Source organism: Halichoeres trimaculatus, unplaced genomic scaffold (genome assembly GCF_033239565.1).
Source record: "Halichoeres trimaculatus isolate MK-OKI-2021-1 unplaced genomic scaffold, fHalTri1.1 fHalTri1_scaffold_11, whole genome shotgun sequence".
Lineage (NCBI taxonomy): Eukaryota > Metazoa > Chordata > Actinopteri > Labriformes > Labridae > Halichoeres > Halichoeres trimaculatus.
Genome location: NW_027437189.1, coordinates 1,206,385 through 1,232,809, shown reverse-complemented (window position 1 = coordinate 1,232,809; position 26,425 = coordinate 1,206,385). Strand labels below are relative to the sequence as shown.

At 40.7% G+C, this 26,425-nt stretch overlaps 2 protein-coding genes across 7 annotated transcripts in view; both read right to left on the bottom strand.

Moving 5' to 3' along the window:
• Positions 1–7,354, bottom strand: part of tpd52l2b (tpd52 like 2b) — a 30,137-nt gene extending 22,783 nt beyond the window's left edge. For all 6 annotated transcript variants that reach the window (XM_074681038.1, XM_074681040.1, XM_074681043.1 and 3 more), the window contains exons 1-3: positions 7,106–7,354; positions 1,941–2,098; positions 1,329–1,477 (exon numbers count right to left, since the gene is read on the bottom strand). In XM_074681038.1, coding sequence (XP_074537139.1) covers positions 1,329–1,477; positions 1,941–2,098; positions 7,106–7,124 — 326 coding nt within the window. In that variant the 5' untranslated portion in view covers positions 7,125–7,354. The remainder of the gene's footprint in view (positions 1–1,328; positions 1,478–1,940; positions 2,099–7,105) is intronic.
• A 1,308-nt stretch (positions 7,355–8,662) lies between these two features.
• On the bottom strand, positions 8,663–23,822 carry trim101 (tripartite motif containing 101). Its single transcript, XM_074682055.1, has 12 exons — positions 23,710–23,822; positions 21,745–21,954; positions 17,031–17,215; positions 16,759–16,936; positions 16,546–16,641; positions 15,554–15,631; positions 14,176–14,331; positions 14,046–14,068; positions 13,844–13,968; positions 13,294–13,697; positions 10,523–10,653; positions 8,663–9,352 (listed from the first exon to the last, which is right to left on the bottom strand). Exons 1-11 carry the CDS (start codon positions 23,758–23,760, stop codon positions 10,567–10,569), a joined length of 1,593 nt encoding a protein of 530 aa, XP_074538156.1. The 5' UTR covers positions 23,761–23,822; the 3' UTR covers positions 8,663–9,352; positions 10,523–10,566.
• Positions 23,823–26,425: the final 2,603 nt, after the last annotated feature.

Genomic DNA, 26,425 nt, shown 5'->3' with positions numbered 1-26,425 from the left:
CCAAACTCAGAAAAGTCATGTTTCAAGACTTAGGCTGTAGTCAGAGCAGAAAAGTCCTTTGGTCCACTTGTTTGGTCCGGACCAAAAGTGGACTTTATTTTTTCGTTTGGTGTGGTTCGTATTCAGATTGTACTTTCTGCAAGTGGACTATATTCTGTAAACACATCCAGGTGTGTGAGGATCGGTGCTCTCATTGGACAGCACTGACAAAGGGCGGCACACAGAGTACAGACCTGGAAATGGAGGTAAACATGTGTGTTTGTGCTCTTATTAGAGCTGCTAAATCATTTTCAGTTTCAAGAGCAGCTCCTTCAAAGCAGCTTAACAACACCGTTTACAATTTAGGAACAGGAAGACCAATGATCGCAGCAAGGAGGCGCTATGCTCTGCGTGTCCTGACCCACAACATGCTAGCTACAGCGTGGCTAAACAGAAGACGGAGGATCAGGTATGAACCAAAGACGGTTAGGTTACGGTGGCTCTATAGGCCCAAAAGGAGCATGTATCCTGTAGTTAGTTCAGATGGACCTTGGTTTGTATTCAGACCTGCACCGGAGAACCACGAACCGCACCAGAGTTCGTTTGGAAGCGGACCGAGACCACCTCAAAAAGTGGGTCTGGGTCTGGTTGTTTGGTCCACACCAGGGTTCGTTTGTGTCTATTCACACCTGCATGAAAAGTCCGCACCAGCGTGGGAAACGAACCCTGGTCCGTTTAAAGTGGACCAAACAGTCCAGGTCTGAATACACTCTTAAAAAACCTTCAGCATTCAACGACATATTCCAATCTAAATCCACAAAAATACAGGAAACTTACCAGTTAACCTGGATCTGACAGCAGACAGGGCTTCAAGGAAGCGTGCACAGTTTAATCCCAGGATAAGATATTTTTTTCTAAATAAATACCAGACCAAAGCAACACTATTATGTCACAAGAAACACTAAATAAAGAAAAGAGGAGGAAAAAAAAGACGACCATTTGGGAAAGAAGTTAAATTGTGCCAGGATATTTGAGGGAAAAGTTTTTACAAATCAAACGGGAAAGTGGAAAAAAGTGTCCTGCTCCCTGCTAGCTTAGCATAACAGAGGATCCAAAGTTTCAGTGGAAGCACAAATAGAAAATCCACTGATGAAAAAGGAGCAAATGAAGCTTTTCCAGAAAACCCTGGATGAGAAACTGATCATGTGACCAAACCACGACGATGCAGGGTTTGTTTAACGTTGAAGAGCAAACTTCCAGCTAATAACGAAACCTCTGGGTCTTGATGAGCTGAGCTCTGACTCTGTATGTCTGCTGTGTCTGAGAGGTGCGGTCTGTTGGATACGTACGCGTTGGAGGTCTGTACGTCCTGCCAGCTCTTAGTCAGGTTCTGCTTGAGCTCGTTGAGCGGGCTGAGGCCCAGTTTCCTCTTCAGCTCTGTGGCGTGTCTCTCTTTGGCTGACAGAACCTGACGCAGGGTGTTGATCTCCTCCTCCACCTGAGAAACAAAAACACACATTACAAGTTTGTTTAATTCTCTGCTTATTTTATCCCTGCTCTCAGCTGCTCTCTGCTCTGAATGATCAAAAACTGCTTCATGTTTCATGCATATTTACTATAATGGGTGATAGGGCTCATGGGAAATGTAGTCTTTTTTTCAAGAAAAACAGAATATCTATCGAGGAATATCTTTTCAGACTAATCAGAAGAAGACGGAAGTTGACATTATTTTAGGTCACACAAGAAAACACTTTTTTACTGTCAGATGAACAAATAATGGATTTATAAAGTAAATAACTCAGTTGGAAAGTATGTGTAAACAGTCAAATGAGAGCTTTTCTTTGATTTACCCTAAGGACACAGAAACCTGTTTCGTCGAACACCAACAGCAGACGCTTTAAGGAGCTCTGATTTCCTACAGACCACACAAAAACACCTGCTGACTCTGGATCGTCTCGTACCTTGGTGAGCTCAACACGGAGCTCCTCGGCCTCTTCCTCCGTCAGGCCGGGTGGGAGAGGGTTGGCGGAGTTTCCCACTGCTCCCTCCACCGGCACGTCGGAGAGGGTGTCTGGATGATCCACAGTGAGGCCTTTGTTGGGAGAGTTCAGGTTGATATCTGGAAAAAAAAGAGAAACAACAACAGGCGTTAATGGATGAGAGCAGGAAAAGAGTTAACGACACACTCAGAGGAGCTGAAGCACTAAAAGCTCAGAGTGCTTCACTCAGACCGCCCCCCTTCAGTATCTGTTTCACACTGACACACAAACCAGAGCCAGGACCAGGCTCCTGTTTCCCGCAAGAGGAGAAAGTGGCAATTAACGGAGCAACAAGCTGAACTGTTCCCTCCAAGAGGAACGCAACCGTCTGTGCTCTGTTTCAGTAAATCACGACCACAGAGAAGACGAGGAGCAGAGTACAGATTACAACAGGAGGAAAAAAGAAGCGTATTAATCACACTCATATCAACTGTTAACCATCCAGATATCAGCTTTATTATGGTTTTGGTTTGATATGAAAGATCAGCTGGAGAAAGTTGAGTTTTGATGAACACAGGGAATAAAGATAGACTGATGTGTTTTTTTTCCGAGGGCCAATACCAATACTGATTATCAGTAGTCGAGGAAGCTGATAACCAATAAATTGGGCCGAAAATTCATTTACAGTAAAAGTGAAAATATTGTCGTCAATATTTGGGATCCTACGAACTCCAACACTTAACTTACTTTAAAGGTCCCATATTCTGCAAAAATCTCTTTATTAAGTCTTTTAGTGAAATGTGTGGGTCTTTGTCTTTCCTCCCAGCCCACAAAATGTGATAATTAATGGCCAAACCTGTTCTTAGTAGAGCTTAATGTAAAATCCTGACCTAAAACGAGCTGTTTGGATTTTGGGGATTTGCCGACGTCAGAGATTCCCTATTTTGACCAATCAGGAGCAAGTCTGACCTGATTGGTCCACCAGAGCAGATACCCCCGAACCCCCTCCCTGCCCACTCCCCTCCCTGGGAGGAGAATGCCAGAGTTGAAGAGCCATCACTGCTCTGTTTTTGGCTGTAAACAGCCACATAGCTCCATGCTCAAGCTTCCCATCTCTGAAGAAGACAGACTAAGTGTCTAGAGTTCATTTATCAGGAAATGTTCCAGCTACACTCAGTAAAACTGAGCATGTGTGTGCTAGTCACTTCACGGCCGACTGCTTTTCCAACTTTGGACAGTCCAACAGAGGGCTAGCCAATAGACTGGTCCTGAATCCAGGCGCATTACCAACCATCCTCCAACAAACCTGGGACCCTGGAAATGTGAGTATTTTAAATGCTGTGTGCTGTGGAGCAGATGGAAGAGCTTTTCCTCAGTGTCCCCCCTGTCTCTGTGTTAGCTTCAGGATGCTAACTTTAGCTGCAGTTAGCCTGTTGTTTTAGCCTGTATTGTTACGGTAAACCAGCTTCTCTGTTTTCTAAACATTGTGCACTCGGAGCTCATGGCGCCGCTCTCAGTGACGTGGAAGAGCGGGGCGGTATCAGCGGTGGCTCATTTACATATGAAGGCCACGCCCACTAAATCAGAGCGTTCTGAACAGAGGGGCTATGAGAGCCTGGAAACAATGCTGCTGTGCTTGATTTATTGGCTTTTTGGACCAAAACATGTTCCTACCATTTCATGAAGACATCAATGATCCAGATTAAACTGCAGAGAAGGAGCAGGATATGGGAGCTTTAAAGTCTTTAAGCAAATGTTCATGAAACAGTTCCCAGGCTTAATTTCTTATCTGCCACTTGATTTAAAAAAAAAGGCAGATGCAGATATGCTTCAAAATGTTGAATATCAGCCCAGTCCAACAGATAATCCTTCTATCCCTAAAAGAGACATTTGCCAAAATTCTTGGGAAACATAAACACTCAGAAACTCGACTTAAAAACCACCGAATCACTCTGAAAGCACTGCTCTTTGATTTTAGCCTGCTGTAACCCTGAGTGAACGTCTTCTCATCGACCAGCACCAAAGTGTTTCAAATTTACCGTTTCAAATCTTCCATAATCCTGAAATAAATGAGCATTTTGACGCAGCTCTGGTGGAGAGCACAAAAATAAGAGATTAAACGGTGAAATCAGCCACGGTCAGCATCTCTAACAATGAGAACATCTTGTATCAGCCACCTGAGGACAAAATCAGATATTTGGCAGCTTAAGGAGCTTGGCACAGCCGGAGCTGGCGCAGATGGAGGAGAAAAAAATATCACTGAAGCCTGAAACACTGGGTAAAAATAGCCTTTATGCAGCAATAGAGCAACATTCAAAGTGTTGGTATCCAGTGGGTGGTTCATTCTGAAAGATAAACTCTCACCTCGTCGTGCTTACAAACAGCTGCTTCTCCAGCTGCTGGAGTCTGACTGGTTTTTAACTCTAACATATAAAGTTCAGGAAGTCTGTCTTTGTGCAACATTTGTGTCTACACAGCTGATTTCACAGAGGGCACAACAAGTTTGCAAAACAGCCAGATTAGTGTTATCTGCAGGCTGTGTCCTGTCATGTTTCCCTACCTGAAGAGGAAATGTTCACTGAGAAAAATCAAAAATAAAAGAGGGCAGAAGAGGCACCAGAGAGAGATCAAGAGAAGAAGCAACAACATCCGCGTACGGGCAGGCCACAGATACGACAGCTCCACCCTCAAGGTGTATTGATTCAGTGGAGAGGGATTCAGGGCGGCGCACAGAAATAACAGCAGCGAGGTCAATACGAGAAGAGGGAAGCACAAACACATCACTCAGATTCAGACGGCGTTTAATCATAGATGTATCTCTTTTTTAAGGCTTGTGAACGTTGTTTTTGACTTCAGTTGGATCCCTAACTCATCCCTGGATTCATAAAAACAGAGTTCAGCTGCTTTGAATCAACTGAGCTGCTCATAAATTCCTGCTCCTCTCTTTTTACCCAGCAGTAGTCAAACAGGTCTGTGAACACTGAGGCATGTGCACGAGTCCAGCCACACCTATCGCTCTGAAACCTCCAGTGCTGCCGTGCATCCTGGTGTAATTCCTGCTGATACAGATGTACACATTAGTTTCTGTTCTCTATTGTTGGTGTTTCCAGATTACTCAGGACTTTCCTGCTTTACAATAATCTCATCTATCATAAACCTAAACACACATCACAGAGACGTACAAGTTTTTATTTAATAGAAAACTGCCGATAGAAGAGTCACGTGGGGGTGAATCAAGCATGAGGAGTCACAGCATCGGCTCAGCCCAACTCTCAGGTTTCAGCGTCATTAAGGAAACAGCAGCAGGATCTTATTCAGAAGGACGTGACCCAGTTCACTCCGCTTTGTTTAACATGGAGTCAGTGACATGTAGGTAACCCTAATCACATCCTTAAAGAGCCGATACAACACGACGCATCGACTGTATCACAGCCTCTCACTGATCCAAACACAGTCTCATTCTGATGACTGCTACTTGAAGGGGTTTGAAACATGAAACTTTATGTTGTCACATAGCTTTGGTAGTGATCAAGGTACACTGCTATTAAATATGCTGCATAAAACAACTGCAAATGTGACTGAATTATTACTGAACATATACAATACTGGGAATTATCTGACTAACTCTAACAATACTAGGGCTGCAGCTGTTGAATATTTGAGTATTCGAGTACTCTACTGAAAATCTCATCGATTAATCGAGTAATCTGATAAAATACATTTTTGTTTAGTTAAAGAGCAGTTATTTTTCAAATGAAAATTTTTCTCTTTAAGAAACAGAATTTTCTGATACAGCATGTCAATAAGAGCACTTGTTTGGTAGCTCCAAAATCTGTAAACACACTTTCACACATTTTTTATGCCTTGTCCATCTCATCAAATGTTGCGGACCCAAATGGCACCCGTTTGGTAGAATGACCCATTAGTCTATAGACGCCAGAAAAGAAGCTAGCTTCGTTGCTAGTTGCTATTTTGTATAAGAGGTAGCTTGAGGGGTCTGAAAACTCTCTTAATATGGCCTCAGCTCGATTTGAAATACAACTCTTTGATCTTTTTTAAAATTAAACGATTCCTCGAGGCAGAGAAAATTACTCAAGTATTTTTTGTAATCAAGTACCTCGAGTCATTCGAGGAATCGTTTCAGCTCGAAACAATACTGATGCTGATGTTTCTCAAATGTAACGTCACAAGATGAGCAGATACTGCAGAGACTGTTAAACTTTGTGTTTTGTTTCGGACTGATTTGAGCCATTCAGAGAGAGAGAATCACACCCTCAGATTACTCAACAAGTATTTCACTAACAATTTAAACCTTTACCCATCAACTAAAACATCACAGCACTGCTGAAACGTTTCTTTTAAATGTCAAATTGTGTCTTTCAGGTGGGGAATATAAGGCAGAACTTAAAAGGAGGCCAGGACAGGGTTGTACAATGATAAAGCAGAAACAGTAGTATCAGTTTGTCAAAGTTTCTCTGTTGAAACTCAGATATGATCTCACACAAACATACACAGGCTGAAGGCTGCAGAGCTGTCAATGGTGGAACAGATAAAGCAGCAGTGATAGCATGTTAGCTTCAAGGCTGTCAACAATGCTAAATTAGTCAGCAAATCTACAAAGTGCTCCATCACAGTTAGTAATAAATACAGACTATATGAAAGATATTTATTCAAGTAAATAAGAAATAAAGGCAGGTTGAGGAAGCAACCAAAACAAGTAGTTAGCACTTGTTTTAGCTCGCATCAGACCTTTTGTTTACAAGTCTTAACTGGTCCTGTGAGGGTTAACACAGACCTCTTTAAGGGGGTCTCACAGTAAAAAAAAATGTCCACGTCCTTTCAGGTTGAACGTCACAAATATGACATTTACTGGATCTCTAATTTGGAGACATTAGTAACATGATCCCCCTTCACTTTCTGTTCCTGTCAGTTAGCATCGGGCCCGTCCTGCCCGCTCCGTTGAGTAATTACTGTGATTTATTAGATCGACACTGATCAAAACTTCACACCATTAAGAGAGATTACACCCTGAGAAACATATTGAGGAGTAAAATAATCATTTATGACAGCTGCCAGATTTCAGAGGAGCTTTAACGCCGAGCTTAGACATCAGCTAACTAGCGTGCTAAGCTAACAATCAACATTACCTTGGCTGGCGGGGTCCATGGCGTCGATTTCACCGAGCACCGAGCTGGAACTTTCTTTGACGGTAAAAGTAAAACCAGAAAGTCTTGGTGTTGGAGAAGCAGGTTTTCGGGAAGTCTTCGTTCAGTTTTTACAAATCCTCCGTGTCCAGCTGCTCGCTAACACTCGGGGAAAGTCGTCGACAGAAACAATCTGAACAAGCAACTGACCAACAGCCAGCTCAGCTTTAACCACTGTCAGTGTGCAGCGAGCGGGAATCACACAGGAACATCCGGTCAGGTTTTCAAAATAAAAGTCACGCTGTGGCCCGGCTTCTTCAGCAACCACACCCCCCCACCCTTTAGCTTTGTTTTTTTTTCATACAGAAAAATATGAAAAGTTGTTTATTTTAATATTGTAATTATTATTATTTTCTCTATTACTTAAGTTCTACTTTTTCTACTTTTTTAATATTCGGTGTTTCTCTGTGTTTTTCTATTCACAACAATTGTACCAAGAGAGTGCAGCTTTAACCGAAGTCAAATTCCTTGTTTTCTGGAAATATATGGCGAATAAAGCTAATTTTATTATTATTATTATTATTATTATTATTATTATTATTATTATTATTATTATTATTATTATTATAACTAGTATTAATGATCAAATAAATGACTTCAAATTGCATATCAAACATAATTTCTTTGGTTCATTTTGTTCCTTCTGACCAAATATTTAAAAAAAACAAAAAACAACACCTTTGTTTGATGCTGTCACATTTATTCTGTTTCTGTCCTTTCCATGTCCTATATAAATATATAAAAAGTCATATTTTTCTACTTTTCTATATTTCTTATATTTCTTTTTAACTCTTCAATTTTCTAATTTTATATTCCATTACTGTATTCTATTCTATTGTTATTGCATTACTGCACTTTTTTGTTGGGCTGCTGTGACAAAAAAATTCTCCCAAGGGGGATCAATAAAGAATATTCTATTCTATTCTATTCTATTCTATTCTATTCTATTCTATTCTATTCTATTCTATGGCCATTGGGTCTTTTCAAAAGCACAAATATTCTTAAAATGAGATGAACTGTATCGTGAATTAAGCTTTATATGCAGCGCTTATTAAATTCCAACTGTAAAATATATGGTATTAAGGTTTATATCTATCTAATATAGACTAAAATAAGATAAGATTGTGTTTTCGTGCTTTTATTTATAAGGCGTGTCCTCAAACAGGATGTTGCGTATCTAAATTTCGGCTATCGCTTGTTATCCGGGAATTCCTTTTCTAGCGTGGTCAGTTGACGTCATCACGTCATGTTGAGTTGTCTGTAAATGTGTTGATATGAGACTTTGACAGAGTATAAATATGAAACAGAGACCATAGAAGATAAACACAACAGAAAATCGCCCACACTCTAAATTAAATTCGATATTTCTTTGAACAGTAGAAATATTTCTGGCATTAACGGGTCACCGAAGGAGACAAACACACTTCAAATGAAGAAAATCAGATTTATTTGATCAACAAGTGTATCAAACAGGATGAAACGTCCTCACAATGATCTGCCCTGCGTTAGACACTAAATTACAAAGCATCCAACCCCGAAGAGACACTTCTCACACACTCTTAATAAAAGCTTTCTGTATCAAACTGAAACACACAAACATGACGTACACTGTAAACTGCTCAGGTGGGTCTGACTGCCAGAAAACCCAAATAACAAGACAAAATATTTGCTTTACATCTAGTTTATCTATAAACAACACAAAAAAATGCAGAGAAATAAATTATCGGTTTGTTCAAGTAAAAATCAAAATCCTGAAACAAAACCTGCAAAGACCAAATTCTGAGGATGAGGAGCTCAAAAGTTTCAGAAGTTAAAGTGTCACATCGTGAAGTTTATCTGAAATCTGACGGCTAGGAGACCTTCAAGAGAAACTCCCTCTTTAACAACAAACACATTATCAGCTGTAATAATAAAACACAGACAAAGAAAAACTTGTTTTCCTCTTATCTACATAACTCATGATCTATTTTCAGAACAAGTCAGACAATAAAAAAAAAAAAAATCTAAATCTGAAGTTTGATCCAGATCCATGTTGATTTCAGTCTCAGAGCAGCTCTGACCTTCACGTCCAAAAGCTCCTTTTTCTTTCTCTCTGCTTCGTCTTCTTGGTTTGGTGAACGAGGTTCAACCAGGAGGAGCAGGAACCGGGTCAACAAGGAGCCAAGGAGGAGGACTGGTCTTCATTTTCATCTGAAGAGAAGAGGGACAGCTTAGAGTTGAGGGTGAATGAGAAAACGAGAATAAAATAATCTAAAAAAAAAAAAACACATAGTCATTAACCTCATATGATTTTTTCCCTCCACATTCTTTTTTAATTCAATTTCATTTTGGCATGAAATGTATAAATATGAATACAGAGATTAAATTTAAAAAAAATGCATTCATAACTAAATGGATAGATAAATAAATAAATTAATTAATTAGTGAAAAATTTGATGATAATTATAATAATTATTATTATTATTATCATCATCATCATTATTATCATAATTATTATTATTATTATTATGAAAATGACAATAATAATAATAATTATAAAAATGACAATAATTAAAAAATAAAAAGGATGTAGAAATAAAAAACACTTAGATTAGATAGATTATAATTAAGGTAGGATTATCCATTACAGAAGTAATTATAAATAAATAAATACACAAAAAAAATAAAAACAAAAATATAATTGAAAAAAAAATATTAAGAAACAGTAATCAAGAATTTTTTTTGTTTTTAACTTAACCTAATTAAAGATATTAGCATACTGTCTCTGCAGACGAACTGACGTACAGACGTCACATGATTTTTTTTTCCCCACATTTTTTTTTATTTAATTTGATTTTTGGCACTAAAGGTTAAAAATGCATACAGAGATTAATTAAAAGATACATTAATATATTAACTAAATAAATAAATAAGTGAATAATAAAAAAAAAGATTATAAAAAGGATGTAGAAATGAAAACACATAGATATATAAATAAGGTAAGATTATACATTTAAAAAGTAATTATAAATAAATAAACCACAAAAAATTAAAAACAAAACATATTTAAAGAAAAATAATTAAGAAACAGTTATTAAGAAAAAAATATTTGTTTTTTACTTCATTAAATCAAAGATTTTAGCAAACTGTCTGCAGATATACTGTAATTACACTGTTTGACCACAAGGTGTCAGCAGAGTTTGAGCTCGCTGCTGTAGTATCAATCATCACATGAATATTTTATCTTTAAAATAGAAAAATCTCTGTTTTCCATGATGATAACTTTCATCAAACACTCGAGTGGAGCCAGCAGCGGTGTGTGTGTGTGTGTGTGTGTGTGTGTGTGTGTGTGTGTGTGTGTGTGTGTGTGTGTGTGTTTACCTGAGCCGTGCAGCAGTGAGCATCAGTCTGTCTCCTGTGTGTCTCTATATGCAGATGAAGCAGCCGATGTAAGCCCAGACCCTCTGCAGGATGACCAGGAAGGCCAGCACGTAGAAGATCAGAGTGATGACCTGCAGAGGGAGAACAGAGGAGGATGAATCAGCTGGACGTGGGCGCAGGAGGAGAGGGTGGAGGAAAGAGGACAGAGATGGAAGAAAGACGATGATGCTGCAGCAAAAAGAAGGAGACGCAGAAATCAAAGTTTCTGGGGTTTAAAAAACACCAGAATGCTCCTTTAACTTCCATCTTTAGCTCCAAAGCAGCTGAAGCCAGTGAGGTTCACCCAGCAGCGACACAGACAAGGAGAAAGGCGCTGAGGTGGAAACATCAGCAGGAGGATGAAGAGCGAGGAAGCTGCTCGATGAAGATGATGATGAAGGTTAAAGCGGATGACACTGACCTGCAGGGATTCAACGTATTTCACTCCAGTTTGAGGATTTAAGTCTACAGATGGGCTGTTTTCTGCATCATCCTCTTTGTTTTCAACCAATCCTGACGCACAGACGAGGAGCTCTGCAGCTTCAGCCTCCAGGACGTGGGTTTGGGGTTTGAATCCCACCTCATCCTCCTGCTGTTTCGTGGTTTCTGACTCTCCTTCTGTCAGCGCTGAGGGACATTTCAGATCTGGATCATCGTCTTCAAGGTGCTCCTTCTCTTCTGGATCCACTGCTTCATCTTCATCGTCCTCTGATTCATCTTCATCGTCCTCTGCGTCGTCTTTATCTACCTCAGAGCTCGGTCCTTCATCCTGAGGCAGCGTCTCCTCTGCTGGGACGTCTTTGAGTTTCAGACTTACTCCAGGATCTCCAGGATCGTTTCCCTCTGCTTCTGGGTTCAGACTTTGGTCCTCAGCTCCAGGCAGGCGCCCCTCCTCTTCCTCCTCGTCCTCCTCAGTGTCTCCTTTGCCTTCCTGACTTCTCAGTCCAGGTTCAGATCCAGGTGGAGGCAGCTGAGGATCCAGACTCTGAGCTTGAGGCTCAGGAAGTGGGTCTCCGGCTGGGTGTGGTCTGGATGTTTCCTGGTCCACCTCGGTCCAGCTGCTGGGTTTACAGATCCTGGGGCACAGTTCAGCATCTTTCTCCTCCTTTATTCCTCCTCCTCCTCCTCCTCCTCCTCCTTCTTCATCCTGATGCTCACTGTCTTCCTCCGTCTGACTCTGTTTCATCAAATCATCTGCACACCCTCCTCCCTCTCGCTACGTGAGAGAAGACAGTTAAAAGTTGTCATATTTTAACCAACCAATGAGGTTTTGGCTCCCAACGGGGCACTTAAACAGGTTTTTTGTTCCTATGGGGACATTTTAGTATGTGCTTTTTTAACAATAAGGCCACAAGGGGGTGTGACCGCCCCTCTTGACCCCCCTCTGTGCACACCACTGTCCAGAAATCACAACTCATCATCTGGAAACATCTTGTGGGCCGTTTACACGACGATGGTTTTAGGGTAAAATCCAAAGTTTTGTTGCGTTTCAGCCTCGTGTTTACACGGACACGGCGTTTCAGCCGACCTAAAACTTTTGAAAACGGCCTCCAGAGTGGGGTTTTTCTGAAACACTCACGACATTGTTGACATGTAAACAGTAAGCCGGCGTTTTTGGTGGAAACGCTGACGTCACACTCCGCCTCGCGCGCATAGAACAGGACAACAGTCCCGTTGTTACGATCGTCGCAAACTCCCGTGTTGATCTTGTTCTGCTCAATCTGCTGAATCTGTGACTGTCGTTAACTAAATGAGCATCTGTTGCTCTACTTTTTAACTTAGCATTCACCAACACACCACATGATCAGCTCAACTCTACTTCAGAGGAGATCTACCAAAAGCTGCTTATGGACACTGGCATTTATAGCACCACCTGCAGGCCTGGCATGCTTACTACAGAGTTTTCAATCCCTCAGCCTTTCCGCGTTTTTTCACTGCGTTTTCAGATGAAACGTTGTAAACGGGGCCTTAAAATCCCTGTCTACAAATGATCACAGGAAATTGATATTTAGTAATGGACAGATCTTTAAAGATGCTGTGAGGAGGATCTGTTTTAATTGCTCTCCCTTGCCACCTTCTGGCCTGGAGTCTCACACACAAACGCAGTAGCCAGCTACATGTAGTGCTATCGGTAGCCCATTGCTCCAGCTTATCTGTAAGCTAACCTGACAACAAGCTAACTTTGTCAGTTTGTAGCGTAGTTTAGCAGCTGCTATATTTCTCTCTCCTCACAGCCCGGTGCTCTGAGACGTGTCTGTAACGTGTAACGTTAGTGAATCCTGGTTCTGTCCTACCAGAGCTCATCTACCAACTCCAACCTCACCAAGCAGAGCTAACGTAACCTGGCTCTTCATTTTATTGATAGACTCTCAAGTTTGAACGGACCACTGCAGAATAACTGCTGACTGTGGGTTGGAGGCAACGTAAGCACAAACACATTAACCTGGGTTTAGCCTTTAGCTCATGTTTTAGCCTTTAGCTCGTGTTTTGTGTTCTGTCTACCCGTCCCTATCTAGAAGAGAGACTTTTTCAGGATCACTGAGAAACTCGTCACAGGGACTCTAAAGCCAAAAGGACAAAGAGCTCATTGGTCTCAGTTTGTTTTTAAGTTAAAGTTTTTTAAAGTCTGGTGTGTCAGTCACCTGTCGAGGTGTGTGTTCAGTCACCTGTCGAGGTGTGTGTTCAGTCCCCTGTTGAGGTGTGTGTTCAGTCCCCTGTCGAGGTGTGTGTACCTGCAGCGTGCTCAGCCCGTCCTGCTCCTCACTCCTGGTTTCCTCTTTCCCTGGATCAGGAGCTGCACTCCTCTTCTCCACCTCCTCCTCCTCCTCTTCCTCCTCCTTCTTCATCACGCCTGTGCCCTGGTCCAGGTCCAAATTCTCCGTCTCTGTCTGCAGAACGGCTCCTGCAGGCTCCTCAGAGACCCTCAGCAGACCTGGATCTGCCTGAACTGGTCTTGGTGCTTCTGTTTGAGCTGGAGCTGTCAGAGCCGGGATTATTTCTGGATCTGGTTCTGCTGCTGGTCTCAGGTTTTGGATGGAGGGTTGGGGATGCTGCTTTAGGTCTGTGAGCTGGGGTGAGGTGTCTTTGGGTTCTGGTTCTGGTTCTGTGTCCTGTTCTTCAGGGACGTCTTGGACAGCTGGAGGACAGGGGAGAGTCTGAGACTCAGGGATCAGGTGTGGATCAGGTGTGGATCAGGTGTGGGTCAGGTGTGGATCAGGTGTGGATCAGGTGTGGATCAGGTGTGGATCAGGTGTGGATCAGGTGTCTCTGTGCTCCTCCTACCTTTGGGGAAGTCGACGCTCCTCAGAGCTCGCTCCTGCCTCCTCACGTTGAAGCTGAAGGGACTCAGACTCTGGTGTCCTGGTCTCAGGGTCTCTGACGGGGTGACAGTGGCGGCCGCGATCACTCTGAGGACAAACGGAGACGTGACGGGTTAGAGAGGAAACATGGCAGCAGACGGAGGAGAGGAGCTGTTTTTACTCACTTTGCGACGAGCTCCTTTGAACACTAGGGGGAGACGGTGAGAGGAAGCAGATCAGATTAAAGGGTTCAGGGTTCAGGGTCCTGGACTCAGACAGAGGGCTCAGATATTTAACTTTTTAAAAACACGATACCTGAACAAACGCCGCCATGTCAGGCTCCTCCATGCTGCTCGTCGCTCGCTCCATCAGCTTCCTGTTGGCCTCCACGCTGTCTCCATAGCAACGAATCACCGCCCGGGTGAGGCCTGTTTTCTCCTCCTCCTCAGAGGTGATTTTCTCCATCATTGCCTTTGATCAAATGATGGAGGAGGAAAATTTAGAGACAGAGGAGTTTTGATTCACCCTGCTCAGTGTGTACCTACCTCTCGCTGTTGACCCCTCAGAGCCAAACTTACTTGAAACTAGAATAATGTCTTAATACAAATAACTTTTCTCAGTATTTTTTTCACTTGTTCCAGAAATTCAGACCTCATTTTCTCTTCAAATAACTTAAAATCAAACATTTTTTCTGGACTGCTCAGGTAATTGTGGCTCAGATTAAGTCTAAAAAGACATTTCTTCTGAAAGTTAAAAAAAAAACAACAAAAAAAAATTCTTTATGAGATTTCATTTTTCTGTAGTGTATCAATAAAGATGATTAAAAAAAAAATAATAATAAAATCCATCAGCTAAATAAATCAGATAATAAGATATGATAAATAAAACAACAGAAAATAAAGATGAAAAAAATGTCAAGTGACAAAATTTGAAGAAAGTAAAATAAAATAGATAAAAATAGATCATCAATAAATAAACTTGTACTGTGCATATGAAAAAGTGCCAAACGCAAATTAAAACCTTTATTTGTCTATTGTACTTAAGTGATGCTAAAGGTGTTTTAAAGTGTTCAGAAAATTTCGGTGATATGTGATGTTTTGGTTTTAATGCAGAAATCAGTCTGTGGATGGGGGCAGCTGCCCCCCTGCCCCCCCTCTGTGTACTGCAATGCTAGTGCGCAAATTATACTTTCTGTGTTTTTCTGTGTGGATCCAAATCTCTGCACACTGCTTTACTTAACCACACAGAGTTGGACTTGTACATGGTGTGGCTCCACTAAGACTAATCACTCAAAACCAACAACACTAAAAAAATAACAACCACAAAAATCAAACACTGCAATAAAAACAAAAAAAGAGTAGAATAAATTAATTAAAAATAACATAAAATAATAATAATAATAATAATAATAATAATAATAATAATAATAATAATAATAATAATAATAATAAATAAAATAATAATAATAATAATAATAATAATAATAAAATAATAAATAGATTAATGTAAAATAATAAATAAATAAATAAATAAATAAATAAATAAATAAATAAATAAATAAATAAATAAATAAATAAATGAAAAATACAAAAAATAAAAAAATAAAAATAAAAAAAAAATTGAAAAAAAAAGAATAAATAAATAAATAAATAAATAAATAAATAAATAAATTGATAAAAACATGAGATCTGACCTTTCGTCTCTCGTCCAGGATGGCCGACATGTGGCTGAACTGCTCACACACTTTCCGTTTCTGAGTCTCTGAGTTTTCCTGTAGACGCAAGATTCGAGATCAGAGCTCAGAACAGTTTTATTTCAGATGTGTGTGAAAATGAGTGTAACTGTAAAGACATTTAAAGGGACAGTTTGTGTTATTTAGAAGTGGGGTCAAAAATCTGCTGTTCAGGGGCTCATGAGGCCCAACGTGCTGAATTATTATATATATGATTAATATGTGGAAAAACATAACTAAAGATCAGAAAATGACGAGTTAAGCAATATTATCAATATGTTATTAAATTCAATTATTCTTTTGGTTAACTTTTGAAAATAATAATTTTTAAAAAAATTTTTACAAATCTTTTTCAATTTAAAAAATATCTGCAAATTTTTTGAAACTTGGAAGTTTTTGCTAATTTTTTTTTTTGCAATATTTTAAATGTCAGAAAATTGTGATTTTTTTGTTAATTTTGCACATTTTAAATTATTATTATCATTATTATTTTAAAATCTTTGCTATTTAATTTTTTTATGAATTACAATAAAAAAATCATAATTTTTGCAAATTGTTGATTTCTTTTTTTAAATTCTTATAAATTCACTGCAAATATTAATTAAAAAATACAAGACATTACATTAACAATTTTACAAATTTCAAAATAATTTCTGGTTCGATAATTATTCACTTGATTTTAACTATGTAAATAATCCAAACACTTCAAAGTCCATATTGTGAAGATAACGTAGATTTTGCTACTCATGATTCAGAGTTTACGGAGGAGAAGACGACTCAGTGCAGCGAAGGAAAAGATGGAGAAACGTCTACGTCTCTTAAAGAAGCAGCACAGAAAAATGCTCCACGCTGAAACACAAAGAAACCTTTCACAAGGCAGATAGCCAATCAGGGTTTAGGATTTCATGGTCGACCAATCAGATTAAGGATGTTTCTGACACCAGCACAGTCACCTCTATGTTCCTGCAGGTCTGCTCGATGTCGTCGATCAGCGCTCGCACTTTGTCGTTGTACGCCCTCAGGGAGCGGACCTCCTCGCTCAGCTCGTCCTGGGAGGAAAAAAGAGGAAGGAGAAAAACTGAGGTTTAAAACAGACTCTGTGACGACAGAGCGTGATGTGGAAACACGAGTCTGTGCCCGTGGCGTGGACGAACACGGAGCTTCACCTTCTGCAGCTGGAAGAAGTCGCTCAGAGGAGCCACCTGACAGGACTGATGGGCCCCGAACACCTTACACAGGGAGCAGGTGGGGACCTTACAGCTCAGGCAGTAGATGTTCACCTTCTCCCCCTCGTGGTCCGGACACGTCCCCTGAGCAGGAGGCGCAGGAGGAGCAGGCAGGGAGCTAGGAAGGAGGAGAGAGGAGACAGGAGGTTAGCAGATTCCTGTCAGGCTGTCAGGATCAGAGGTCTTGGTCTTGGTCTTGGTCTTGGTCTCACCTCGCCACCTTGTTGTTGTAGTTGCTGACTTCCTGTTTGTACACGTCGATGATGTTCTCCACCAGCAGGTTCCTGGGCAGCCCGTAGACCCCGTGCCGGTCCAGGACCACCTCCAGTCTGCAGGACGGGCAGCGGAAACGCCCGCTGTTGATCATCATGGTGGTGCGCGCCTGGAACAGGGAGGGCTGAGGAGGACAGGAGGAGGATTCAGACCTCAGAGCCCTAGGGCCAGACCGGGAAGTCCCCGGTCCATGTGGCTCTGAGAGCCAAAAACAAGCGCTCATTGAGCTCGTCCTACGAGAGCGAGTCTAACGAGGCAGAAATATCTCTGACGAGGCCTCCTGAAGAGGAAACAAAGAGCGGAGTGAGAGCAGGGACCGACGTGACGTTAGGGGGTCAGAGAGTCCTGAAATAGAGACTTTAATGATCCTCAGCTGCTGCTGGAGCCACGGAGGATCAGATCCACTCACAGGAGCCTGTTGTTGGCTGATAAAAAGCTTTAAAGAGGGGTACTCTGCTGACAGGAAACAACCCTGGATGTTCAGACTGAGCGCGTGCAGATTTCAAACCTCTACATCTTCATATGTGTTGGGCCTCAAACACTAAGGTCTGCCTCTTAAGGGCTGGCCAATCAGAGTGAAGGGGGTTTGTGGAGCAGGACGTCTTAAAGAGACAGCAGCTAAATCAAAGTGTTTCAGACAGAGGCTGAAATCAGAGTTAATACAACACCAGAGAGAGAAAAACAGATTTTTATGAGCTGAACATCACTACGGGAGCTGCAGAGGGACAAAATAAAGATTCAAAAAAGCACAATAACCCCTCTTTAATGTGTCACAGACTCCATAAATCCTCTTCTGCACACTTTTAATTTACTGTGTTTAATAAATCAGTTAAATTTCAGACTTTCTGATGTTTTTTTAAAGCAATTCCCCAGTGGAAACAAAAAGTTTAAAAAGTTGTGAAAGGACCTTTAATGTCGGAGTTTTGCTCTTTGTTATGTTTCAGTTCTAGGAAATTGTAACATTGGTTGATATTGATATTAGAGACATTTGATACCACTTTTTTAGACTGATGCCACTGTACTTTTTTAAACATAAAATTTAAATTCACTGTGACAGATTGTTTTGAGCAAAGACAACAATAAATTAACAAAAGTGAAAAATGAAACTAACAACCATCAGTTACGATTTCTGTTAAATAACCTGAAGTGTAAATTAAAACAGTTTAACTTTGAATCTCCATGGTTCATTCGTGTTGTCTGAACAGAGCTGACGCATTTTTCCTGTGGTGTCAAACTGCTGCAGTGTGGCGCCAACTACTGGTGAGGAGGACTTACTCCACTTAAGTATTTTTCCTTGCGTATCAGCTGCTGGTATTGGTATATATTTCTTAACCTTGCAACACAATAAAAGTAAAACGAATATTTAAGAAAAATGATAATAAGGAATTGTTTTGTTTTTCTGTTTAACTTTTATTTTATGGAAATTTCCACTTAAGTATGTGGATTGTTTTGCTTATTGTCCTTTTGTAAGAAGAATTAAAGGAAAGTTTAGTTTTGTTTTTTTGTTTTCTTTACATTTTGTCAGAGAAGAGGCAGAAACAATAAAACTTTTTTTTCTTTCTGCTTCTTTTCATTCTTTTGAGGATTTTTACTTTTATATTGTATTTATATTTTTATGTTTCTATGTCATAAATGAATTAAAGACTAACTAACTAACACTCGTCAATGAGGCGTCAGAAAACTCAGATCATGAGCGGAGCTGCTCCTGACCAAAGTGAGGCTCTGAGATAAATAATAAAGGACTATTTAAGTCTGGAAAAGGCTAATGTTTTTCTGGAACAAAGACTCCATTTCCCATGAGCACTTGCACCCACTGCTGTGAGGACATGACTCTACCTAAGGTTTGTTTTTAGGCTGATGAATGGAGAGTGGTTCCTTTTTAACTCTGCTTCCCTAAACTAAACTGAGTGGGCGGCGTGGTGCTGGGTCAGAATGCCAAAACCTGCTCGACCCGATCAGGAAGATGGGAGCAACATTCAGGAATAACCTGTATTACTGGAGCTGATAATCTTATATTATAACGTGGATTAGGATCAGGCAGAGATCTAGAAAGGAGACTTTTTCTGGATCACTGAGAAACTCGTCACAGAGACTCCTCAGGTGCAAACAGCTGGACGTCAGCAGCAGCAGCTCCTCAGGTGATGAAGCAAACGTTACATCATCAGCTCAGGTGTTTGAGAGGAGCAGCTCCTCCCTGAAAAACGACTCCTCTCATGACTTTATTCCACCACAGGAGGTCACCAGCTGTTTGTCCCCGTCCCTGTTTACCAGCTGATGGAGTCAGTAAACATCAGCTGATCTCTGCACAACAGCTTGAGCAAGTCTCTGAGTCTGTGACGCAACCAGAGAGACCAGACCAGAATCAGAGCGCTGAGTCCAGCCTCAGGGGTCCTCAGCTCTGTAGCCGCTGGAGACACTTCGTCAGGACACACTGACTGACAGATATTTAACACTAATGAAGAAACAGTGTCTGATGTTGAAGTGAAACCAGGAGGAGCATCTGATGGTGTTAAACTCACAGAAAGAGAAGGAGGAGCTGACTGCAGACTGTGCACGCTCCTACAATCACTGTCCTGATACAGCAACTTTCTTCTTCAAATTTTTGAATCTTTAATCTTTAAAGCAGTGGCATTCACAGACGTTTTGGAAGGAAAGGGGGAAAAGGCACCTTCTAACCTCTAAAGAAAACACTTTAATCATGCTTATCATGTTTCAACCGGCCCAGAGGACACTTCAGCTCACTTTTTGGATCCCAAAATGTCTTCATTTCGACTCCCACGCTGCAAAAAACTGAAATCTGATCAAGTGTTTCCGTCTTGTTTTGAGTAAAAATTGTCTTATTATACCTGATATGAGCCACATTCAACGAATCAGTCCAGAAAAATGTTTGATTTCAAGTTTGTTTTGTTTTGTTTTTTAAATGAGACAAGAGAAATTTCCTAAAAAATGTGCTTAAACTAAAATAATGTCTTAATACAAGAAACTTTTCTCTTGTCCCATTTGCAGATTTTTTTTACTTGCTACAGAAATTCAGACCTCGGTTTGTCTCTGAATAACTTGAAATGAGACATTTTTCTGGACTGGTCAGGTGAATGTGGCTCAGACTAAGTCTAAATAGACAATTTCTACTGAAAATAAGACAAAAACAATTGATAAGATTTCTGTTTTTAAGTAAAGGGGCCAGGTTGGTTGAGTTTTAGCTCGCAGAGGGTATTTTATCTTGCATTTTTCAGATTCAGAATCAGATTTATTGGAAACAAGCACTAAATATTACAAAAGAAAACAAAATAAAGAGCTTAAGTACGGTGGCTGGTAGGTGTCAGCTGATTTGCAAAAGCCACAACACAACTTTCCCAACAGACACAGAAAAGTGAAAGTAAGTTAATGATTGTTTCTTTCACCTTCAGCTATGATAAATATAGCTCTAATGCTAACATTCCTGATTCATGAAGCTAAAGATAAGATGACTTATTATTCTGGTAAAGAAAGAAACATACGTACGCTGAAGTATATCACAAGGTGAGACTCCTACGAAGCTTTATTTATCAGAGATGAAGCTAAAAGGAAAATCATTAACTTACTTTAGCAGCTTTTCTGTGTCCGTTGGGATAAATGACCTCTGTAACTTCTGTTGTGATGTGGCTTTTATAAATCGTCTGACACCCACCGGCCTGCGTACTCGAGTAGTAAGAAATAATGATGATATCTAAAAACTTTTACTAAGAAGAATAAAAATGGAAACACTTTTGAGAATAACGTTTTTAACAATTAGGCCACGAGAAGGGCGACGGCCCCCCCTGCCCCCCTCTATGCACACCACTGCTCCTGCATTCAGCTCAAACTGAGACAGAGGATTTTTGCCTCAGTTTTGGTTCAGAGTTTTCATGAAGTAAACTCAAACTTTCAGAGTCAGGTTGTTGATATGGGCGTTACACCAAGGAGACAGACAGGGGGCGCTGTAACCACCCCGTCTCTTTATCTGGATGTTTTCACACGTGTTCGCCTGCAGAAAATAAAACCTGTTTTGGTGTGAGGAACAGTTTAATTGCTGGTGTGTATCAGTGTCGCTGTGTTTGCACCAACGTCTCCAACAGGACGGACTCCTCGGGGTCAAAGGTCGTGAACATGAGCCTGACGGTGAAGGTGGGGTCGGTTGGGTTTCAGTCACACAGCTCACACATGTGAAGGCCGTGTGAAAATATGAAGGTTAACACACACGTCAGACGCGCTCACATGTGGAGCTGAGGGTGAGAAGCAGACGATGGAGTCAGAGGATCAGGAAACACCTGGTCCAGGTGGATCCAGTTAATCCAGAGTCGTTTTGATCTTTAACATCCTGAATTCAGAGTTTTTTCTGGACCTGTTGGAGTTATTACAGGAAATAAACTGTGTCACAGCCCAAACACACACTCTCTCACACACACACACTCACACACACACACACACACACTCACACACACTCCAGTCTAAACAGCAGCGGTCAGTGTGTCGGCACAGAGGGCGATCTCTTTGTCTCCATGAGCGAACCAGTTGAACATCCACTGGTCCCATTTTAGCCGCTGATAATCCACTCTGCTCACACACACACACACACACACACACACACACACACACTCTCGTGGACATGTGTTGATGTGTGTGTGTGTTGAGGACCTGGTAGAGCTCGTTGGCACACTTCCTGCAGAGGTTGTGCTGGCAGGGCAGGATGACCACGGGCTTGTTGAAGAGCTCCAGACAGATGGGACAGATCAGCTGTTTCTCCAGAGTCGCCAACGCCGCCTCCCCCTCGGCGCCGCCCACGCCCTGCAGGCAGCTCAGGTCTGCGGGCAGAGACACGGCCTCGCCGCCCAGCTTCAGGTCCTCCTGAGAACGAACACGTCCACGTCACACACAGAGTCACTTTGTTTATAGAAGTAAATATTGATTCATGCTGATCTCTACGAGTCGCATCATTTCATCAGATCAACACTGACACGTTTCTTTATTCTCATTGGTAAATGAAGACATTTGTAAATCTCCCCTCTTGGGAAGCTGTTTGGTTTTTATTCCACTAGTTAAAAAGAGAAAACATAAAACATGTTGGAAAACTTAATCTTCATTTCTGAAAGAAAACCTGTTTTTTCCCAGGAGTGAAGCTGCTGAGCTGCCTCAGACGTTTTTACACACTTTTTCCAATAAATTTCAGGGTTCAGTTCAGAAGAGGATTAAAGCCAGTTCAAAAAAAGTAATTTACAACATAATTATTAAAAACTGATGACTGTTTTTCCTTGTCAATGTATTACTTTTTTCTTTCTATATGTATGACTTTTTTCTGATTTCTGAGTTCTGATTTTTGAAAAAATAAATTTAGGAGTTTTTTTTTGGAAATAGATTATTTTTCTCGTGAAGTAGCAACTTAATTTTCTTTTAAATTTGGGAATTTTTCTCATAAATGTTTGAATTTTTTTAAGTTGCATTACAACTTTTTTCTTGTAAATAAATGACTTTTTTGTTGAATTATTTCTTTGTAGTAGATTTATAAATTTTTTTGTAAATTGTGCATTTTTTGTGGTACTTTGTTACTTCTTTGTAAATTAATGTAGTTTTTTTACTCTATGACTTTTGTTCTTGAAATTTATGACATTTCTTTCTAAATTTCTTATTTTTTTAAATTTAATTAAAGATTTTTTTTCTTATAAATGTATATCTTTCTTCTCATAAAGTTATGACTTCTTTTCTTGGAAATAAATGATTGTTTTTCTTGAAAAATAACAACTTCATTTTCTTTTAAATGTGGGATTTTTTTCTCATATATTTATGACTTTTTTTAGTTGCTTTACAATTTTTCTTGTAAATAAATGACTTTTTTGTTGAATTTATGATGATGATTTTTTCTAGTAGATTTTTGACTTTTTCTTGTAAAATCTTGATTTTTTTTCTGGTACTTCATGACCTTTTTGTACATTAACGTTTTTTTTGCTCTACGACTTATTTTCTTGTAAATTTATGACTTTTTTGCTGGTAACTTTATAACTTATTTTTCTTGCAAATTCATTATTTTCTTGAAAATTTATATCTTTTTGTAACTTCTTTTCTTGCAAATTGGTGAATTATTATCTCTTAAATTTATGAGACTAATTTCGTAAATTTTATTATTAATTGGCCTTAATCCTCCGTCACACAGACTCTTTTCATGGGAGAGAGAAAAATCATCCACCATCCTCTTTTTTTCTCCTCTGTGCCTCTGTTTGAACCTCTTTTATAATTAAACTGAATGTTAATGAGCGTTAATGTTGCAAATTTACAGATTGATCCTTTCAGTGTGGCAGTAAAAGAGAGTGTGGAGATGATCCAGGAAGGTTGATGTTACAACATTTTTTTTTCTGTAGCTTTAAAAACAGTTTACAACAGGAGCTGTTGGTTAAAGAAAGAAGATAAAAATGGGTTTAAAGTTAAAGTTGTGAACTTCCTGTGACGACTTTCAGACCCAGTGGGTGTCAGAGCAGATGGTTTATGATTTTTCTGCAAAGCTGGATTTCAGCAAACTCTCTTAATGATGCTTTAAAAACTCTAAACTGCAACATGATGAAGATTCACAGGAAGAGCAACAAGAGTCTGAGAGAAAAACAACGTGCTCACCTTCCTCTCCATCCCCTGGTGTTTCCCTGCAGCTCTCAGATTTTCTGACATTAAAGGATCAAACTCAGAGGATTCAGTCTCTCTCTGGTCTCTGCGACTGTCTCCAAAGTCAATCAAAGAAGTGAATCCACATGTGAACACTTTCTGCAGCAGGACTCAGGCCTGAGATCCTGAGAGTCTGAGCAAAACACTGAGAGAGGATCAGACCTGCAGGAGAAACCAGGACTTTAACTTTGGAGCAAGTTTTTACAGTTTAGTTAAAAAAGAGTCATGAATGCAGAATAATCCAACAGGTGTTTCCAGGTGTTTCCAGGTGGTTTCTGCATATTTGACAGAGCTGGGTTTTGCAGGTTTGCTCGGGTCAGGTCTCCATAAAGCTGCTGCCATGAAACTCAGCCGGTCTCACCTTCTGGAAATCCCCTCCTCACTCACTCCCTGTCAGACGCTTCAACATCAGTTTTATTTAAAGCTGAAATGACTGAAGCCGTGCGTCTCCAGGCCTCAGACAAACTCTGCTTTTCCAGACTCTGAGGGGACAAAACCACAGCAGGAGATAAACCAGGTCAAGAAGATCCGAGGTCTCAGAGGGCCCCTCTTCAGCTCCTGGACTCTGACAGGACGTCGGGCCAGAGTCCAGCTCTCTCTGGTCCAGTTCTCCTCCCGTCCAGCGATCAGTCCATTCCTCTTCCTCAGCACAAGCAGACGGCGCTGTGTTTGTGAGTTCACAGCCTCCCTGACATCCACAGCGACGTGTGTGTGTGTGTGAGTGTGTGTGTGTGTGTGTGTGAGGCTGATTTGAGTCAGAGGGGCGTCAAGTTTCAACCCAGAGCCTCTGAGAGGATCACCCCCACACACACACACACACACACACACACACACACACACACACACACACACACACACACACACACCAAATCAGGCTGTGGCTGGTATGTGGACAGATTAAGACTGAGCCAGGCTGTGCTCTTTCTACAGTTACACACACACTCACTGTCCTCTTAAAGCTGCTCACGGTGGCGTTTTACCACGAACCGATGGTCACTGCGTTTAACCTGAGACTCTTTTATCACTTCATGAAGCTAACACCTCCGTTCCAGGGGCGGGAAGCTCCGCGTTTGATTTCTAACAGGTTAAACTGACAAATACAACCTTAACTCTGAGTCTGTTTAAAGGTTTTTCTCTGAAGGTGAGAAGTTTTCACTGAAATACACACAAAGGATCACTTTTTGGGAGATTATGATCCGTGGCGTTACCCAGGGCTGTGGTCTGGGTCCTCTTTATTTCAAATGCACAATTCTTCTTTTGAAGATATTTACAGAAGATCACAAGCTCCCCTCATTTTTCTGATTTTTGGTGTCGTATTAGTGAGGAAATTTGATTTTATTAGTTTTCTTTCAACACTCTTAAAGGTCCCATAACCTGCTCCTTTCCTGCAGTGTAATCTGGATCATTGATGTCTTCATGAAATGGTAGTAACATGTTTTGGTCCAAAAAGCCAATAAATCAAGCACAGCAGCATTGTTTCCAGGCTCTCATAGCCCCTCTGTTCAGAACGCTCTGATTTAGTGGGCGTGGCCTTCATATGTAAATGAGCCACCGCTGATACCGCCCCGCTCTTCCACGTCACTGAGAGCGGCGCCACGAGCTCCGAGTGCACAATGTTTAGAAAACAGAGAAGCTCCTTTACCGTAACATTACAGGCTAAAACAACAGGCTAACTGCAGCTAAAGTTAGCATCCTGAAGCTAACACAGAGACAGGGGGGGACACTGAGGAAAAGCTCTTCCATCTGCTCCACAGCACACAGCATTTAAAATACTCACATTTCCAGGGTCCCAGGTTTGTTGGAGGATGGTTGGTAATGCGCCTGGATTCAGGACCAGTCTATTGGCTAGCCCTCTGTTGGACTGTCCAAAGTTGGAAAAGCAGTCGGCCGTGAAGTGACTAGCACACACATGCTCAGTTTTACTGAGTGTAGCTGGAACATTTCCTGATAAATGAACTCTAGACACTTAGTCTGTCTTCTTCTGAGATGGGAAGCTTGAGCATGGAACTATGTGGCTGTTTACAGCCAAAAACAGAGCAGTGATGGCTGCTGGAGCAGCAGCTGGGAGGGGGTTCGGGGGTATCTGCTCCGGTGGACCAATCAGGTCAGACTTGCTCCTGATTGCTCATAAAAGGGAATCGCTGACGTCGGCAAATCCCCAAAATCCAAACAGCTGGTTTTAGGTCAGGATTTTACATTCACAAGCTCTACTAAGACCAGGTTTGGTCATTAAATATCACATTTTGTGGGCTGGGAGGAAAGACAAAGACCCACACATTTCACTAAAAGACTTAATAAAGTGATTTTTGTATAATATGGGACCTTTAAAGCTCCTTAGAGCATTTCCTTGCTTGTTTATGTGAAAGGCAAATGGCGCCTTTAAAATTTCAAGGAGCAGCAGCAACAAAAAAGTAATTTTACCTCGGGGATCAATAAAGTTTTCTGAATCTGATTATTAATCTATATTTAACTCTTTAAAAACAGTTTTTTAATTAACAGTGATGGTCTGTAATCTGTGGAGTTCCCCAGGGCAGTGGTCTGGGTCCTCTTCATTTCTAATGCAAATGCTTCTTTTGAAGAAAACCTTAAATCTATTCTCACAATCTGCTTTCTGTTAGGAGTTATAGGGTCATAAAAAAGCCAGAAATGTGTTTTTTTGTATTCATTTATT